Here is an 18459-nt window from a genome sequence, read left to right on the forward strand (position 1 = left end):
AGAAGACACAAGAGGGCCTCAGGGGGAGTGGGACTAGGGACACCAGGGAGATGCAGCGCCAAACGGTTGCCACACAGTGTGGAGGATGCACTTGGGCCGCAAAAGGTTCTGTATTTCCTTCTGAGCCCATCCATTGCTGGGCACAGGTGAGAAACGGATGGTGAGCTGAGTTTAAGCGGAGTTGGGACTTTCCGGGTGAGTCAATGGAGAGAGAAGGAAGCATACGAGGTGAGCGTGGACACAAGGGAGTCATTGTAGGGGAAACCGGGGCTCTAAGCTGGAGAAGGAGAAAAATGAAGCCACAGACGGGACGCCAGACTATCTGAACATGGAAGGTCTGGGAGTTAGAGAACCGGGAGGAGTATTTTGAGAACCCTCCAGTTTCAGAAGAACTCAAAATATTCTAGGTAATTTCCTCACATAACAAATACTTACTGAAGGCCTACCATAGTTTTGAAAACTACCTACAACTTATTGAACCCTTGTTCAATGGTTGAACATTGTGCTAAGTGTTGTTCATTTATCGCATCTCATTTAATTCTCTGGACAATCCAGTAAGTTCAGTACTCTTACTGTCCCCATTGTACAGATGATCTAGTAAGTTACACAAGAACGCCCGGCTGGTAAGTAACAGAGAGCTCTGTAGGATACAAGGCTCTACCATGTGCCAGATACTGTGTTGGGTTACGTAATCATGACTGTCAACATCAGGTACTTCCCCTACTTGATCTCATCTTGAAGACAGAGCACCTGGCCTCAACTGCCCAAGGGTAGCAGCTGGGAGTGGAGGTGGAGGAATCTGGAATTCTTCCCTTGTGTACAGCCTGGTGTCAGTGAAGGAGTCTGCCTTCCTTAGCCAAGGGCAAGACATGCTGCCTGGGCTCAGCCAACCAGACTCTTGCCCCAGGGACTTTGGTTCTGATCAAAGAAAGCTCTGTTTGAGAAAGGGGAGAAAAGGATGAAGCTAATTCATTCTGACTACCTCAACACTCACAGCATCTCCGGTCTCTGTCCTTCCCTAACCTGGCTTTCCAGCTTCCTGTCACTTCCGTGAGTTAGCCACCAGCTGGCCACAAGCTCCTTTTCTGCTGAAGTTAGCTAGAATTAGTCCCCGAAACTTGCAATGCAAGACCTGCAGTGGCCTATCAGGGGAAAAAAGACAAGGTAGTATAAAGCTAGAGTGAGTGACTCGCTCCTGAAATTAATGTGCACGGAGCAGGCCCAGGACTAGGGCAAGGCAAGGAGGCACCAAGACGCCAACTTAAGGAGATGTCCCCTTCAGGCTGTATAAGTGCAAGGCTCGCTCTAATAGATGACCCTCTCTTTCCGTCCCCCAAAAGTGAATGCCCTAAGGACCAAAGATTAATTCTCTTTTACATAAGAGTATGAAATGACCTGGAAGTATTTCAGGTCAGCAGGTAGCTTTCTGCTCCATGTGATCATTTGGGGACCCTGGCACCCTCTGTGTTGTGGCCTTGTCATCCCCTTGCATGTTATCATCAGGACAAGGTCAAGGCTGGGTCCAGCCATTGAGAAGGATGGGGGGTGGGGGGGGAGGCAGGCCTATTGACTAAAGGCCTTGCCTGAAGTTTCACTTCCACTGGCGAAAACTCAGGTATCTGGCTGTTCTTTTTTTTTTTTTTTTTTTTTTTTTTATTCATTTGAGAGAGAGAGCACAAGCAGGGGGAGTGGCAGAGGGAGAAGACTCCCAGCTCAGCCTCAATTCCCAGGATCTGGAGATCGTGACCTGAGCCCCAGGCATATACTTAACCCTCTGAGCCACCCAGGGGCTCCTACCTGGCCTTTCTTAACTGCGAGTGGGAGTGGGCAGTACAGCTTAGCTGGGCAGTCATGTTACTATGGAAGCCAGGGAGAGGGAGCTTGGCAGACAGCTGGTTGGTCACAACAGTCCCTGACCACATGGAGACCATGTCTCAGTAATAATCAAGGCTGCTGGGTATAAGCACCATAGGGGCTCCGGGAGGGGGAGCTGTTGATGGGCTGGAATAAATGGGGAAGGCAGGAAGGAGTAGAATGTTCCTTAGGAGGTTAGTTATAGGAGTTAGTTTTCCCTAGAGCCCGGGAAAGGTAAGGTGAACATGGCTTGCCACCTTGCGATGGGGTGAGAAGGACAGCGGTAGGCAGAGGATGGGAATCGGAGTAAGCAAAAGCTGGATCTGACTTCTAGTTCTTGCACTCACATCCGGCACATCCTTAACCATGCCACACCTTCGACTCCTCCTTTGTAAAAGGATTGAGATGACAGCGTCATCACAACAACAGTAACAGACAATAACAGTTTGGTCACTAACAAAGTCGCCATGAGGAGCCCACGAAACAATGGTCTATACAAGACTCTGATATCCAGCAAACGGGTAGACCAGGGGTGGGCCAATTACGGCTCCGGCCACCCGCTAGAACTCAGTCACACTCATCGGTTTATCTGTTGCCTGTGCAAAGTGGAGTAGTTGTCAGAGAGACCATATGGCTGAGTATTTACTGGGTGGACTCTTGGGGAAAGTTTGCTGAGGACCTCAGCGTTGGTGGTGGGGCAGGGTTGCCTTGATGTTAGCTCTTACTGACCTTCAACTTCTGTGAGCACCAGTTTGTTCACCAGCAAAATAAGACTAACAAAAGTCATCTCTGATGTTTCAGGGATCGAATAAACCAACACGCATACGAGTGCTCTGTAGATTGCAAGGTGCTCTATGAACGGTGGTCGTTATTTAATCCTTTCTGGGTAGGATCCATCTCACGCAGCCTCTGCTGAGCATCTGTAAAATGGACAACAAAATCTATACTTCTCGGGATTGTTGTAAGGATCTGTGAGACAAAATGCTGAAACCATAAACTTCAGACTCAAACCAGCACAGTGGGGCATTTTGCTCTGCGGGCCACTAGCTGTGCCATCTCTGGCCCGCTGGGAAGCCTCAGTTTTCTTATCCCAAACAAAGGGATCGGCATAATACCTACACTGGAGCTGCTGTGAGTATATAGGAAGATAGCATGAGTGAGGCCTTGGCTCCGGCCTTGCTCTGATCCCGGTAACAAACGCCACCTCCCACGGGATTCCACTGACAGTACAGCTGAGCCGCAGCCCTCTGCCTCTACTCAGCGCCCACGGTCAGCCCCGGGTGCCGGTATAATTAGCTCCCTCTCGGTGGTGAGCAGCCACGGCTGCTCACAGCCTCTGACACGACTGTCACCTCCCACTCAGTTACCCCACTGTTGAGTGTGCATTACATGCCCGCTGGGCATGGGACTGAGTGCCACCGGAGGACAGCTCAGCCCTCAAAATCTCCGAGTTGTCACCCAAGCCTTTTCCTTCACTCCCGGGCTGTGCCAAAAGAAAAGTTTGAGGGAGAAAAGGCCGCCTCTTGGATCCGCTGCAAAATCCCGCTCCTTCTGACCCCACAGCACGCGGAGTGGGTGGCGAGGTTGGGTGGGAAGGAAGCTTGTTTCTTTAAGAGGCCTCCGCCAGTGGGGCGGGGACATGCCGGCGCTTCCCCCCCCTCCGGCAGTTGGGCCCGCCTTTCTTTGAGTGACAGGCAAGCAACCCAATTGAAGAAAGAGGATTCAGCGTGACGGCGAAGCGGAGCAATAGGAACCCGGGTCGGCCTGCGGGGGCGGGGTCCCGGGAAGGCGGGGCGGGCGGAGGCTGGAGGAGCCGCGGAGGCGAGACCCGGGCGCGGGAGCTGGGCCTAGGTCGGCGCCCTGGTGAGTGAGGGGGGCGCCGGGCGCCGGGGCGTGGCGGGCCGCGGAGAGGGCCCTGGCCGGAGGGATGCGGGGAGGAGAGGCCGGGCCGGGAAGGGGGCCGGAGGCTGCGGCCTGCATTTGCCCCAGGGGTTGAGGGGCTGGAGGGCGGGCCCCGGCTGCACCGCGCCGGTTCGTCAGGGGGTCGCGGCCCTGCTGGGCGCGGGTTCCCCACCAGGAGTGGCGTCGGGTGGGGAAGAGGGCGGGCCGGGCCTGGAGGAACGAAGGGAGAAGGGTGGGGGGATGGAGCCTGCGGGCAAGACGAGCAGATGGGGGAGGGACGGGGTGGGAGCGCGCTCGCTGGGAACCCGGGGAGTGTGTGCGGCTGGGTGGCCCTCGGCCGCGGCCGGGGAGTCTCTCTTGACATCGCCGCCGCGACGCACACGCTGCCCATCACCCCGCCCGGTGGAGCCGGCCGCTCTGTGGCCCCCAGTCCGTCTACTTCTCATCTCCGCCGCTCCCCTTCCGTTGAGGCGTCTGTCGCCTCCTACCTGGGCGGTTGCATTGTCCTACCTGATGGGCCCCCACTTTCTCCCGCCGCTCTGCTGTGGGCCTCGCACCGTGGCCAGTAGGGTTTTCAAAATGCACATCAGATCCGGACACTCCGCTGCTTAAAACTGGCCAGCCGCCCAGCTCTTGCAGGGTCAGCCCGAGATCCTCGCCCAAGCCCTGGAGATCTGGAACCTCCAGCCTGTCCCTCCTGTTCAGTTCTCTTCACACTGTCCTTTCCCTGTTCCGTACACATCCCAAGCCCTAGCTTTCCTCGGGGTCTTTACACTTAGCCTTCTTCTGTGTCGCCCCCCTCTTCCCCGCCCATTTTAGTCCAGTAAGCTCATCTTCATGCTTCAGATCTGCACTCAGGTGTCACCCTGACTCCTTCTCCAGGTGAATTCCCCACTTTTGTCACCCTGGGTACTTCTTCACCACACTTGAACAACTGCAGTTTTACCTTTATTTGTGAAAGTATTAGAATGTCTGTCCGTCCCACCAGATAAGAAGGCCTAGAAGATAGTGTCTGGTTTTGCTCCTTGCATCTCGAGCCTCTTGCACAGGACCAGGCACCGTAAACATTTATTAAAGAAGGGGGTGGAGGTCTTGGCTTTGACAGGAGGAAGGGGGTGTGAATCGTGGTCCCTGATAGCCTGCCAGTGGGGGAAGGAAACCAACGTGGGAATACTTTCTGTGTGCCAAGCTCTATGCAGAACAATGCCTTGTGTCCAATAGAAATAGAATGCCCTATGGGTAGTTTAAATCTTTTAGTAGCTGCATTAAAAATTTAAAAGGAAGCAGGTGAAATCAATTTTTGGAACACATTTTACTTAACCTATTATATTCCAAAATAATATTATTTTGACATGCGATCGATATAAAGACCCTATTAATGGGATAGTTCCCATTTTTGTGGGTGCCCTAAGTCCTTGAAGTCTGGCATGTGTTTTCTACCTATAGCAGGTCTGATTTAGTTTGTGGTAACCATATGCCCCGTGCTCAGTGGCTACACAGGACACAGGTCTGGGGCTGCCCTCTTGGGCTGTGCAGTTCTAGAAGCTTTGTATACTTGTGACATTTAATCCCCTTTAGAGTCTTTTGGGGTAGTTCTTGTTGCCTGCATTTTACTAATAAAAATAAGGAAGCTCTTAAAAGTTACACTGCCTGCTGGTGGTCACGCTAGCGTTTGTGAGTGGAGGAGGGAACATTAGGACTAGGACCCCGTGTGTTCTTCTGGAGTCTGGTCTCTCTATACCCTATGCTGCCTCTAGGAGGTGCCAAGGAGGTCTGGGAATGCAGGAATTGGGGACTAAACTTGAGAATGGTGGCACCTGTGGCTATATTGCGCATTCTGTCTGGTTTCGTGTGGAGTAATATGTCTGGACACATCAGTACCACCTGTCTAGGTGGCTCAGGAACAAGCATATTTAATGCTTATGGAGGAAAACCCTGCAAGGCAAGTCCTTCTTTGACCCAGTTGCTATACCTCTCAGCACAGTCTACACGGTGGTCCTGGGAGATGGGGAGATGGGGAGAGAAATACGCAGGGCCTGTAGTGTCCTGGTGGTGCTGGGAGCAGCACGTTCGAGTTAACACTCTGGCTGCTCAGTTCCACGATTGCTCACCGAGTGAGCGTCCCCTTACTGCGAGGCCAGCGCTGTTCTACTTAGGGTGACTGGGGAGTGTAAGTCACAGCCCTCATTTTCAGGATGCTTACCATGGAAGGACAAGACCAGATTGTAGGGTGATTAGGTGACGCCCAAGACAACCACATGGTGTGACGAAGACCCAGAATCAGTGGTCAGTAGAGCCTGCAAAGTTGTTGTCGAGACCAAGCTGTGAAATGTGTTTGAAAGCGTTGAATTTGAGCTTCCTTAGGTGGGATGGACGCTTTGCAGTTTGCCTCAGTGCCTGCATAGATGCTCCTTGGCTTATTTACTTATCTGCCTGGCTGCTTAAGGCATTTGACTTTGTCACCCCACTAGGCATGGTGGTTTAATGTGAGTCACCAGGAAAGACTGGTTGAGCGCCTGTTATGTGGCAGGCTTTGTAGTGGCCATGGCTCTGAAACTGATTAAAAAGTCTCCAAGGTGCTGCTTCTGGAAGAAAATAATAATAATAATTGATATTATTATTATTATTATAGAAGAACACCACCACCAGCGGTGCTTTGCCTCCTTGATTGCCTTCACATATGTTCTCATTTTGTCATCAATTTCCTGCAGCCTGAGGGTAGGGTTTTTGTATGCTAGGAAATGTGGTTATGGTGTTTTTGCAGCTTCTTCAAGTTCACACAGCTGGAATTCTGCTTACTCTGTGTCAGAAATCACGCTTATATGATTAACATAGATTATCTCACTTAATATTCATAACCTCTTGAGAGAGGAGGGTTGACTCGAATCCCCATTTTACAGATACAGAAATTGTTAGAGCTGAGCTCCAAATCCAGGTCTGGCCCACTCCAGAACACAAGCTCCTAACCATTAAGTGACACTGGCTTACCAGAAGGTCAAGGTGGGAAGAGACCTCAAAAACATCTACTAACTCCCTCATTAGATCAGGACAAGAGGGCCAGAGTGGCTTGTGGTCATGGTGAATCTGGGCAGTCAGATCCCTTGTGCTGTAGAGAGGGAACTAACCCAGACATGGGGGACCAAGACCTTCTTTTGTCCCTAACTGGTGGTGTGGCCTTGCCAGCTTCTCTGGACCTCAGTTCTCTTATTTATAAAGTGAGAGGGCTTGGCCTGATTTTACAGTGAGAACAATGCTGTGTTGTTATGGTTGGTATTGAAAGAGTTGGGCCCACAGCCCGGGACTTCAGCCATGACCCAGGACTCTTCTGGGCTCACCACACCCCCTTCCCTACACAAGCTCTGCCACCCCGTTGCAACCACCATGGGCTGTTGAAGGGGAACAGTTCCTTAAAGTTCATCAGTATTTTCCGTCTCATTGTCTGTTTCACTTCCAAAAACCGAAGCAAGTAGTCTGTAAACCCTGAACTCTTCTAAATCTGCCAGCTATTATAGTTAGGGATTTGTAAAGTTCTAGGCAATGGACAGTTCTCTGCAGTGTTTTTATTCTTGTTGAAAGGCAGTAGGTCTCAGGACATCCTGGAGAGTATTTTTATTTATTTTCATTTAATTTAATTAATTAATTTATTTATTTATTTTTAGAGAGGGAGTTGGAGAGGGAATCTTAAGCAGAGTCTTCGCCCAGTGCAGAGCCCAGTGCAGGGCTCGATCTCATGACCCTGAGATCATGGCTGGAGCTGACATCAGGAGCCACGCAGGCACCCCATGAAGGGTATTTTTAGTGTGGAATTCTGCAGGTTCTGCAGTGTGCCAGGCAGTGTGCTGCAGACATTGGGGAAGCGGGGGGAAGGGACACAGGCTAGATGTGTCCCTGCTCTCAGATGGCTAATAGTCCTCTTGGCTGTGGCTTTCAGCCCTGACCACCATTAGGATCACTTGGGTGGTGAGAGGGTTCAGAGTGCGGGGTGGGCATTGATGGTGCACAACCAGAGGTGAGGACTGCTGGTCTAGAGTCTGCTTCTCACACTTGAACATGCATGTGACCACCCCCCCCCACATGCATGTGACCACCTCCCCAGCCACCGGGGTTCTTGTTTGAAGGTGGATTCCCACTGAGCAGGTGATCCTCCATGACTGCAGGTTCCCAGGCACTGCGCATGCTACTGGTTGCAGCTCACACTTGAGTAGCAAAGAGGCCGCACAGAGAATTTGAAGTCAGGGGGCTGTGAAGGTTTGTGTAAGAAGACTGGGAACACAGAGGAGGGCGCAGTTAATTCTGCCTGAGGGAAGAAGACGAGGAAAGCCACACCAATGAGGGAATGTGTGAGCTGGGCCTTGAAGGATGAGTAGGAGTTTGCCGGTTGGCTAAGGTGGAAGGTCAGCAGCGTGTGTGAAAGTGCATACTCAGGGGTACCTGGGTGGCTCAGTGGGTTAAAGCCTCTGCCTTTGGCTCAGGTCATGATCCCAGGGTCCTGGGTTCTGGCCCCGCATCGGGCTCTCTGTTCAGCAGGGAACCCGCTTCCTCCTCTCTCTCTGCCTGCCTTTCTGCCTACTTGTGATCTTTGTCTGTCAAATAAATAAATAAAATCTTAAAAAAAAAAAAAAAAGAAAGAAAGTGCAGACTCAGAAGAGCGTGATGTTTGAGGGAGCAAGATGGTTTGGGGCGATGTGCTAGCATCTACGCGGGAAAGTCTGGACAGCACTTCCACCCTGAAGAGCTACTGAGTGGAACTGGGGTCAGCACTCTGCTAGCGAGTTTGAGCTCTGTTCTGTATGCTTGGGAACTCCGCAGAGGGCTTCTGTGCAGGGTAAGGGGAGACCCAGGTGATCCTTAGGGCAAGTGTTCAGGGAAGAAGCCCGAACAGTTAACCACTTCCCATTCCCGTCCCCTTCCTCACTGTGCTGTGGCTCCAACTTAGTGGCTTTGGGGTGAGGCGGGTGTTCGGCAAATTTCTACAAAAAGAAATGTCAGCCGCTGTTGTCACGATGGTCCCTCTCAGCCTTTCGAGCAGTGCGTGGAAAAGTTGAATCTCTGCCAACCCAGTTCCCCTCCTCTGGACCTGAGAGCTCATCCCCATTTAGCGGCCGAACTCAGGGAAGTGGCGTCACTCCTCAGATGAGAAGATTTCAGAGGGAGAAGCCTCTAGTGAGATTGCGGTTTCAATTAGAAAGAGGGTGTGACCTCTAGTTCCCTTCCTGGTGTGGTGGACTCTGTTGCAGGAAACATAAACCAGACTCACCCACACCATCCCCCCCCCCCCCCCCACTGAATCAAAAGCAAAAGATGAGAACAAAAAAGCACACCGTCAATCCCTGTCCTTCAAAGAGTGGGGAGGAGGGCGGGGAGGACGGAGAGCTGGAAGCGGGAATCTTCATTCTGAATTCCTTGCTAGTGGGAAGGCATCCTCTTTCACTTGCTTTCTGCACATGGGCTGTGTCACCCGCCGGCAGAGTCCAGCCCTCTGGAGCAGTCACTGCATGGGTGATGGTAGATAAAGCTCCACGGGGCCTTTTGTAACTGCGTTGATTTTACAAGCGCACCTGCCAGAGGCCACTTAGGGACTGCTCCCCTGGAGATGCCGATGGTACTATTTCTCTCTGTTTCCCGAGCTTTGCCTTTGAAGACGTGCGCTTTCATTCTCCTGCCTTGCAGAATTACCTTCCTCAGATCGAGTGCGTGCCTCTCTCCTGTTTGTGGCGTGTTGAGTTTTGCCAGCCGGCTTGATGTCTGCAGCGCTTGCCTTTAAGGGGGTGGGAGGTGAAGGGTGGCAAGCGGATTCATCTGGAAGAGGGCTATGACTTCTTTGCCCCCCTGGGCCTGGATGGAAACCACAGCTCCCTTATCCCGGCTGTTCGCTGTTGAACTCAAGCACCGCTGAGCGGCCGAGCAGAAGGCTATTTATAACCCTGAGAGTTTTGCAATGTTACTGAATTGCCTCGACCTAATTTCCACTTCCTTTCTAAAATGAAAATGAAGAGTTAGCAAGCAAGTACTGAAGGAGTTCCCCACAAGGAGACCCTCCGTCCGGGGATGGGCTCGGGAGAACACGACCGCTCCTACTCGCCTGCCTCCTGACGCCTCCACAGAGAAGCAGTGGGATACTCGCCCCTTTCTTTGCAGCAGAGTCAGGGGCGCTGAACCTGGTCTTGCAGTGAGACACGTCCAGTGAGACGTCAAAGACGACAGCCAGACTCTCAACAGTGGAAATACTGTGTCGTTAGAAAGTGGCGGGACGTGGAGGGAACACCAAACAACCAGAACAATTCACGCCAGTCCCTTTCCACTCCGAGGCGCGCTGGTTCACAGGAGTGGAGGAAGTCAGAGGTGAAGGATTTGCGCAGACACTGGTGCTTGCTGAGCCAGAACGGTGTGCCAAGTGCTGTGCTAGGTGAATGGGTGACAGGGTGTACCTTCCTGGGGGGAGGAGCTAGTGAGGAAGAGAGATGCACAAATACTTTACTATCATAACAGTATGTACAGTAGTAATAATACCTGTCACGGAGGAGGCCAGGAGCCCTCACAGAGGTCAGAGCAGAGCGCTGTGAGAACACAGTGGTCCCATCCTGTTTCATTTCGCTAGGGAAAGGGGACCCCTCAGAAGGGTAGAGGGGCAGTGACATCTGAACTGGACTTTGATGTTTGAATAGGAGCTCTTCTGACAGTCCAGGGAAGGAAGGGAACATGCGGACGGACAGAAGGAATGGAAGAATGTGGCCTGCTCACGGAAACAGCAAGCAGTCTGGGAAGACCTGGCTAGACGGAGAACCCAGTAGCACATGAGGAAGCGGGGCTGTCCTCTAGACAGTGGGGAGCCACTCCCTGTTGGACCAGTGAGCTCTCGCCATGCAGGTTTCTTCCCTTCAGGGTGCTTTAGCTTCAGGTATGGCAAACCAGAGTCCTCCAGACACCTGCTGCTTCACCTGCTGCTCACATGGCTTTCGAACAGCACCAGACTACCCGGAATCTAGTTATTATTATTAGCTGCGTGACACTGAGCATCGTCCTTAATCTCTCCGTGCTTCGCCTTGTCTCATCTGTTAAATGGGCGCAAAAATATACCACGCGCGGTTGCTGTGTGGATTAAATGAATCAATATATGTCAAGTCCTTTGAAAAGGACCCTAGTACTATGTAATACAGCATCAAAGAAGTATTACGTAGAGGGAGAAGAACTAACTTTGAAGTCACACGACTCAGCCTTGAGATCCGTTCTGATGTGCTTGCTTTATTTTGGAGGGAGGGGAGACATGGGAAGGAGCCCTGTGGCAGACAAGCTCAACCCATCTGAACTTCAGTTGTCTCATCTGTACAGTGGGGATATTTTTCAGGGTTCCTTGAGCATTGGCTGTAATAATGCCATAGAAGTGAGCGATCAGGGCGCCTGGGTGGCTCAGTGGGTTAAAGCGTCTGCCTTCAGCTCAGGTCATGATCCCAGGGTCCTGGGATCCGCCCCGCATTGAGCTCTCTGCTCAGCAGGGAGCCTGCTTCCTCCTCTCTGTCTGCCTGCCTCTCTTCCTACTTGTGATCTCTGTCTGTCAAATAAATAAATAAATAAAGTGAGCAATCAGGGGCACCTGGGTGCCCTGTGGGTAAAGCGACTGACTCTTGATTTCAGCTCAGGTCATGATCTCAGGGGTGTGAGCCCCGCAGTGGGCTCTGCACTCAGTGGGAAGTCTGCTTGTCTCTCTCTCTCTGTTCTGCCCCCTGTGCTACCCCACCCAGTAAAATAAATAAATGAAATCTTAAAAAAAAAAAAAAAAAAAAAGAGTGATCAACTGTAAAAAGGCTGTCTACCCATTACTATTATATACAACATGATTACTATGAAGTCCCTTATATAACTGGTTTTTTTTTTTAAGATTTTATTTATTTATTTGACAGAGATCACCAGTAGGCAGAGAAGCAGGCAGAGAGAGAGGAGAAAGCAGGTTCCCTGCCAAGCAGAGAGCCCGATGCAGGACTCGATCCCAGCACCCTGGGATCATGACTTGAGCTGAAGGCAGGGGCTTTAACCCACCTAGCCACCCAGGCGCCCTAACTGAACTGTTTTTAAAGACACCAGACTGAGCCCGTGTCAAGGAAGGTCCTGCTCACTGTCATTACCCTTTGCCTGTTACGCTGCTGCTTGCACAGGCCCCCAGATCAGAGTTCCTTCAAAGCCTGGGGTCAAACTTAGTCTTAAGCCTTTTCGTTGCAGTGAACAGAAAAGCAAGCCTTTTCGTTGCAGTGAACAGAAAAGCAGGCTAGTTCCATTTAAAGAAGGGCTTTTTGGGCAGGATCCAGGGGAATTTCAGGCACCTCAAGTGTAGGAGTTGGAGCCATGGGATCTGGGAAGTCATCAGGCTTTTTCATCTGTTTTTGGACTTTGTGGTTTCTGGTTTCTGGCCTCCACTTATCTGCACATCTCTGGATTCTTCTGCAGAACAGCTTCCTCTAAAAAGACTTGGTTTTTGCTTCTTGGTATCTTTGGCTTGCTGGTGGCTTTATCTTGCGTCAGTACCTGCTCGGAGGCTGATGATGATCTTTCTGCCCCAGGGCCCCTTGGCATCCAGCTTCCTTAGCTTGTGTCTGTAAATTTAAAAGAAAGAATTGGATTCATCCGGCTAAGGTTCAGTGTTCACCTAGGTCCCACCAGCTGGGGCAGGGTTAGGGAGAGTGTCATTCAGTTTAAATGGACAGCCTGCCCTGTGTGAGAAAGGGCAGAATCACTGAGAATGGGGGCTCGGAGTCTCTCTGGAATAGTCTTGGCAGTTGCAAATCTCCACGCTTTAAAATGGATATGAATTTTTGAAACAGCCACAAATCACTCAGGGCGAGGTTTAATAAAGAAAGAGACAGTCAACCTAGGAAATGCCAAGTTGGGTCCGAGTAATGTGGAATGGCCAAGTCATGAGCTTTAGCTTCGTTGTCTCCAAAGACAGTATGCAGAAAGGAGCTCTAACAAATAAGGCTTAGCCGCACCATCAGGAAATAAGGGTGTGGCTGCCTTGGGTGTGGACTTTGAAGTGGGCGATCTTCATTTGGATTTGTAAATTCTACTTTGGAACCATGGGCTTTTAGACTTAGGGGGCACTCGACGTGTGCTTTAGTTCAACACTCACATCCCACAGTCGAGGCTTGGATGAAAGGGCCACGTCCACATCACCCGGACACCTAGGGATGGAACTGTGACGGGGTCCTGACTCCATGGCGTCCAAACCCAGTTGCTTCTTCAGCAGGACAGTCATCCCAGCGCCTTCTCTCGCACCTGCACCACCTCCTTGTTTCAAAGAGAAGAACTAAATGACAAATGGTCTAAGAGGCCATCCTGTGTGCTTCTGTGTATACAAAGTGCAAAAACGGGCCACACTCATGTATGGCGAGAGAATCAGAAAGGAATTGCCTCTTGGAGGGCTGGAAGGTGGGGGATTGCCTGGAAGGAGGTGGGAGGGAATTTTCTAGGGTGATGAGAATGTTCGAAGTCCTGTTTTGGGTGGTGGTTACAGAGAGATGTGTGTATTTCTATTCTATATATACACACGTACATGAGCTCTGTGCGTTTCGTATGTAAATTATATCTCGGTTTTAAAAAATGATCTCACAACTGTACAGTCATACCTTTTAATTATGGCACATTTACCGGTAAGGATAAAGATGCCTGCCCTAGGCATCCAGAGTCACGGTCCCACCCCTGCTTTGCCATGTGGCCTTTCAGCCAGGAGGTGTCCTAATGGGAACAGTTCATTGTGTATCTAAGCACACGAACATCACACACGGGAAATTCTGCTTGGAGCCACAGACGTGGCAGAAGCTTTGAGGACCACCAGGCCTGCCCCCCACAGGCCTTTTAGGCTTGATTTAGTTCCAACGAACAGAAATTCAGACTAGCTCAGCAGGGAAGGGAAGAGCGCCGGCCAAAGTCAGCCCCAAGTTCTGTCCCCTTTCCTACCTATTAGCTGGTGGAACTGGGGCCCTTTAACCATCGTCTGAGCTCCAGCTGTGTCGTCTCAGAACTAACAGTCTGATTCCGCCTACTTCCTGGGGCTGCCGGGAGGGCTCAGCGGAGTCAGTGAAAGCGCTTGGAAAACCATCTGTGCATTGTCACGTGCTGGAAATGCCAGTACTGTTGACACTTGCCTTCTGGGGCAGCCCAACCTGACCAGGAAACGGTCACAGAAGCTTCCCTCTCCTGGAGACTCCCAGGTGTGGAGGGGAAGGGCCTTTCCCCGCTTTCACCAGACAGACCTGTGCTCACAGGGCTGTGAGAATGGACATCTGTGTCTGGGCCTAAAAGCTGCAGCACACACCAACACCAGCTTAGCAGCGGCTCTGCCCTGAGTTCAGGAGAGCCAGGCGGTCTCCATTATCGAAGCCTGATGTGCGGGTGAACGGCTGAGCCTGGCGGATGCCGAGAAAGTTCTTTTTCATTAAGAGAGAGGCCTCTTCTGAACCTGTCGGCAAGGAATGTAAAATATACATGGAAATAATCCATCAGTCGAGTGACTTGCCTTCATCAGACCTTGGAGAGAGGATGCTTTGGCTGCTGCTTGGAATACCACTAAGCTAGCGGGGTTGCCTAGGAGACTGGTCACATGGGCCCATCTTCCAGACCCGTTCAAAATGATTTATTTTCCTTTATTTTGGAGACAAATGGGGGAGGGGGTCAGAGGTACTTTCGGAGCCTCGTCCTCCTATAGAGGGGCCTTTGTGTGAGGCTGTCCTCACCTCCCTACACTTGAGCTCCAGCAGCCCTTGCCCTTGGCAGTAGGGACTAAAATAGCATTTCCTGTCCCAGTTCTCTTCCCCATTTTCTGAACTCTGCGTCATCCCACACAGAGGAGGCTCCACATTGTGTCCTTTGAGGGGGAAGGAGTGGCAGCGGTAACTAGGCAGGAGGCGAGAGAGCAAGCAGCCGGGCCCTGCCGACACTGGGATCTTCCTCGGATGAGAGCGGAACAGAAGTGGGCAGGCTCCGTCAGCCGGCCACTCAACCAAGAGAAGGCTCTGCCTATTCTTATCTGTCTCAGAGCATATGCTTCTCCCTCCCAACGTCCCAAGATGGGAATTTGCAGTAAATTCATTCTTCTACCACACAGTCCTCCTGACCTTTAGACCGAAGTGTCACGTTGGCAGACCTTGCTCCTGCCCGATCTGCAGTTGATGGATGGCTTGTCCCATTTCTACTCGCTGACTTAATCTAAAAGAGACAAAAAGCCCAAGGAGAGGGTCTGGTGTGATGTCGAAAAATTCCAACCAAGCAGTTCCATATGTTACTTTGGACACTGTCTTCTCTGATTCTCAGAAATATCTAACAAGTGAAAAATGAAGGCAGACGCTCTGACTCTTTCCTTCTCTCTGACTCTTTGTCTCCAGGCGGCTGTGTCGGTGTGTGCTTCTTGGAGAAGTAGGGCCGATTGGGAACAATGCCGCCCCCATCAGACATCGTCAAAGTAGCCATTGAGTGGCCAGGTGCTAACGCTCAGCTCCTTGAAATCGACCAGGTGAGCTCCTGGAAGGAGGACAGAAGCAGAAATGCTGGGGGGAGGGGGTCGTCGGGGGAGGGGGTCGTCAGGGAAGCGCACGGCAGGGTTGTCTTCAGGGATGTGGGCTTTTGGCATCAGGAGTAAGAGCCAGCAACAGGAAGGTCAAGGTCTGTCCCACCCCATGGAGGGTCTGTCCTGTGGCTTGGGAGAGAGGTTTCCTCTCCAGCAGAAGCCGTCGGGGAGGCAGTCCCCACTCAGGCCCCGGGCTGGCCCTGCTAGGCAGGCCCTTGTCAGAACCTTGGTGGGAATAGCATGGATTGCTGGTGAAGGGTGTCGATCTCTCTCTCTTTCAGAAACGGCCCCTGGCATCCATCATCAAGGAAGTTTGTGATGGGTGAGTAGAAAGTGCTCTCGTTCTGGACAAGGGTAGGCTAACAACTGCAGGAACACCGCCCCACCGGGAGGAACCTCCAGTTAGCTGGGTCCCGGGGGTAGAACTTTTGTGGATCGTTGTCTTACAAAGGAGGTGTAGTGGAGGAGGGTGTCCCTACGACCTCGTAGAAATCCTTCTTTTTCCTGGGAGCCCAGGAAGGCACTGTCTGAGGCGCGGGTGGGCTGTGAGGCTCGCACTGAGTCATGCGGACCGCCTTGGACGGCGCCGGTTGGTACCCAAGCCTGAGCCACTTGTTTTTGGTCAGCATCTCAGCCTGTAGCTTTGGGTCTCCCCCTCCTCCAGGCAGGCCGCCCAAAGCCTGAGGCGACTCTGCTGGAAATGATTAATGCATCTGCTGCTTTTAGCTGGGCCTGCGGAAGGCCCGGGCGGCTGTACTGTGGTTTCTCACACAGGTGGTCGCTGCCAAACCCAGAGTATTACACCCTCCGATATGCAGACGGCCCCCAGCTCTACATCACCGAGCAGGTGCGTGCGGGAGTGCAGTTGGTACGGGAGCCTTGCTGACAGCGGGGCAGCTTCTGTGTCCCAGGGAGGGGCTGCCTCCCAGGCAGATTGGGGCACTCCAGCCCTGCCTCCTCAGGTGGCTGGAAAACTGAGGCTTCTCCTCTTGAGGGCCCAGGTCACATGGAAGGGTTCTGAGAAGTTCTTGGGCAAGACACACGCAAAAGGAGGCCTGACTAAAGAGGTTCAGTTACAACTACTGTAAAATTGAGTCAGCCGGCTTGCTCAGGTCTAATATTGGATCTTAGTTACTCTTTTTCCTCTTTGTTACCCAGACACGCAGTGACATTAAGAATGGGACCATCTTACAGCTGGCCATCTCCCCAGTAAGTATCTGGTTCTCCTCAGGAGTACATTTATTTAACACACATGGGAGCACCCACCATGGGCCAGACTCCCTTCTAGAAACCAAGACTACAGAGCTTTAAAAGTCAGTCTTTGAGGGGCGCCTGCCTGGCTCGGTCGGTGGAGCATCCAACTCTTGATCTCAGGGTTGTGAGATTGAGCCCTACATTGGGTGTAGAGATGACTTAAAATAAGTCAATCTGTGCTCTCACAACTTTGTTAGGAGTAAACAAACAAAGGCCCCTCTCAAGCATTCTGACAGAACGTGGCTTAGGGAGTTATGGGGACTCAGACAAGGGGCTGCCTGGTTCGGCCTGAGGATTCCCAGAAAACCTTCCCAGAGGAAGGCACGCTTAGCGCAGATGTTGAAGGATAAGCAAGAATTGGCCAGAGAAATAAGAAAACGAAGGGTATCCCAAGCAGAGTGACGCGTTTTGTTGGGGGAGGCGGGGCCTATAGCAGCCAGTGGGAAGCCGACCTGGAAGGGCCCCGGACGGCTCGCTCAAGGGTTTGGACTTGATTCAGAAGGGAATGTGGGGACATTGAAAGATTTTAAGCAGGAAGGTACATTATGTTTAGATTTATATTTTAGGAAGATCACTGTAGTGACAGTGTGGAACAGGGGCTAAAAAAGGAAGGTTGGTGGTGGGAGGAATCTTTAAGAAGCTAATGAGGAATGTTAGCAGCCCATGAAGCGAAGGCAAGTGACAGTGGAGATGAGGGGACAGGCATGAGAGGTATTTAGAGGTGAACCCGGGGATGGGGTGATATCCTGGACGTGGAAGGAGAGGGAGGACTCTGAGGCGACCCCCGATTCCTGCCGCAGCTCCTGAAGGGTGACTACGAAAGCGACTAGAAAGGCAGAGAGAAAACCAGGAGACCCGAGAGGGAGTGGGCAGGGACTGTCAAGTTAGAGGAAGACGCGGCCTGCAGCAAGCAGAGATCGAGTCGACCGAGAGCAGAAACGTTGTTCACTGACCCAGGAAGTCCATGGTCCCGGGTGTCCTCTGTGAAGACAGTTCTGGTGGGGTGATGAGTGACAGCCGGGCTACAGCGGTGGCAAAGTGAGGTCCCCGACTTCACCACACTATCAGGAAGCTTGGTTATAAAAGGAAGTAGACGGCAGAAGGCAGGAACTCGGGGATGTGGAGCCAAAAAGATAACGCCTTTTAAACAGAGGTAAAACATTCCTGGGTTGCAAAAATCAAAAAGTTTGACAAAGATAAAGTGGCAGGTCTCCCTCCCTCTCCCATGCCTCATCGACTCAGTTCCCCACCTCCTCTGACCCTTCAGAGCTGCTAACTTCTGTTGCAGTTGCTTTTGTGTCTTTGAAAAGAAGTTAAGGTGAAAGAGAGGAAGGTTGATGGTGCAGGGAAGGGGGTGATTAATGGAACAGGACCTCACTGGGTCAGGACAGGGGGAACCCAAAGCCCGGGTGGAGGGATTTTTGACCGCTCGGTCCCTAAGGAGGGATGACCGATATGGGGGGGGGGGGTCACTTACGTGTAGAAGGGCTGCCAGAAAATTAAGGCTGTGATGGCACCTGTTTTCTTGGCGAGGCAAGAGACCAGTCCCTCTGAGCAGCAGGGTGGTGTGCAGTAGTAACAGCTAATAGTTCCAGAACGCCGAGTGATCGCTTGGCATGCAGCATATCCTCTTATCTTGACAGATACCCAAAGAGATGGGTACTCGTGATAGCCCCGTATTGCAGATGAGCAAACTGAGACTCAGGTTACATGACTAGCCTCTTGTCACACGATAAAAACATGGCTGAACTGCCTCTCGGACCGGGGGCTGTCTGACTCCTGGCCGGTATTCTCACCAGTGAGTCCTCCTGCTTTCCCCCTTCTCCGGAATCTTTCTCACCCTAAGGACTTCATTACCCACCCACCCAACCCCTGCTGACTCCCAATCCCACCCACTC

At 51.8% G+C, this 18459-nt stretch overlaps 1 protein-coding gene and 1 long non-coding RNA gene across 4 annotated transcripts in view; one reads left to right on the forward strand and one right to left on the reverse strand.

Moving 5' to 3' along the window:
* Window positions 1-3626: 3626 nt before the first annotated feature.
* Window positions 3627-18459, forward strand: part of ELMO2 (engulfment and cell motility 2) — a 39106-nt gene continuing 24273 nt past the window's right edge. For 2 of the 3 annotated variants that reach the window (XM_032350466.1, XM_032350468.1), the window contains exons 1-5: window positions 3627-3717; window positions 15126-15253; window positions 15589-15629; window positions 16082-16154; window positions 16466-16516. In XM_032350466.1, coding sequence (XP_032206357.1) covers window positions 15176-15253; window positions 15589-15629; window positions 16082-16154; window positions 16466-16516 — 243 coding nt within the window. In that variant the 5' untranslated portion in view covers window positions 3627-3717; window positions 15126-15175. Of the gene's footprint in view, window positions 3718-9706; window positions 10163-15125; window positions 15254-15588; window positions 15630-16081; window positions 16155-16465; window positions 16517-18459 lie in introns of those variants that run through there. The other variant, XM_032350467.1, reaches the window with a different exon arrangement.
* LOC116594871 lies at window positions 11992-14196 on the reverse strand. The gene is made up of 3 exons (XR_004287452.1): window positions 13702-14196; window positions 12875-13032; window positions 11992-12341 (listed from the first exon to the last, which is right to left on the reverse strand). It is a non-coding gene; the product is annotated as an uncharacterized LOC116594871 (long non-coding RNA).

The sequence above is a fragment of the Mustela erminea genome, chromosome 7 (assembly GCF_009829155.1).
Source record: "Mustela erminea isolate mMusErm1 chromosome 7, mMusErm1.Pri, whole genome shotgun sequence".
Lineage (NCBI taxonomy): Eukaryota > Metazoa > Chordata > Mammalia > Carnivora > Mustelidae > Mustela > Mustela erminea.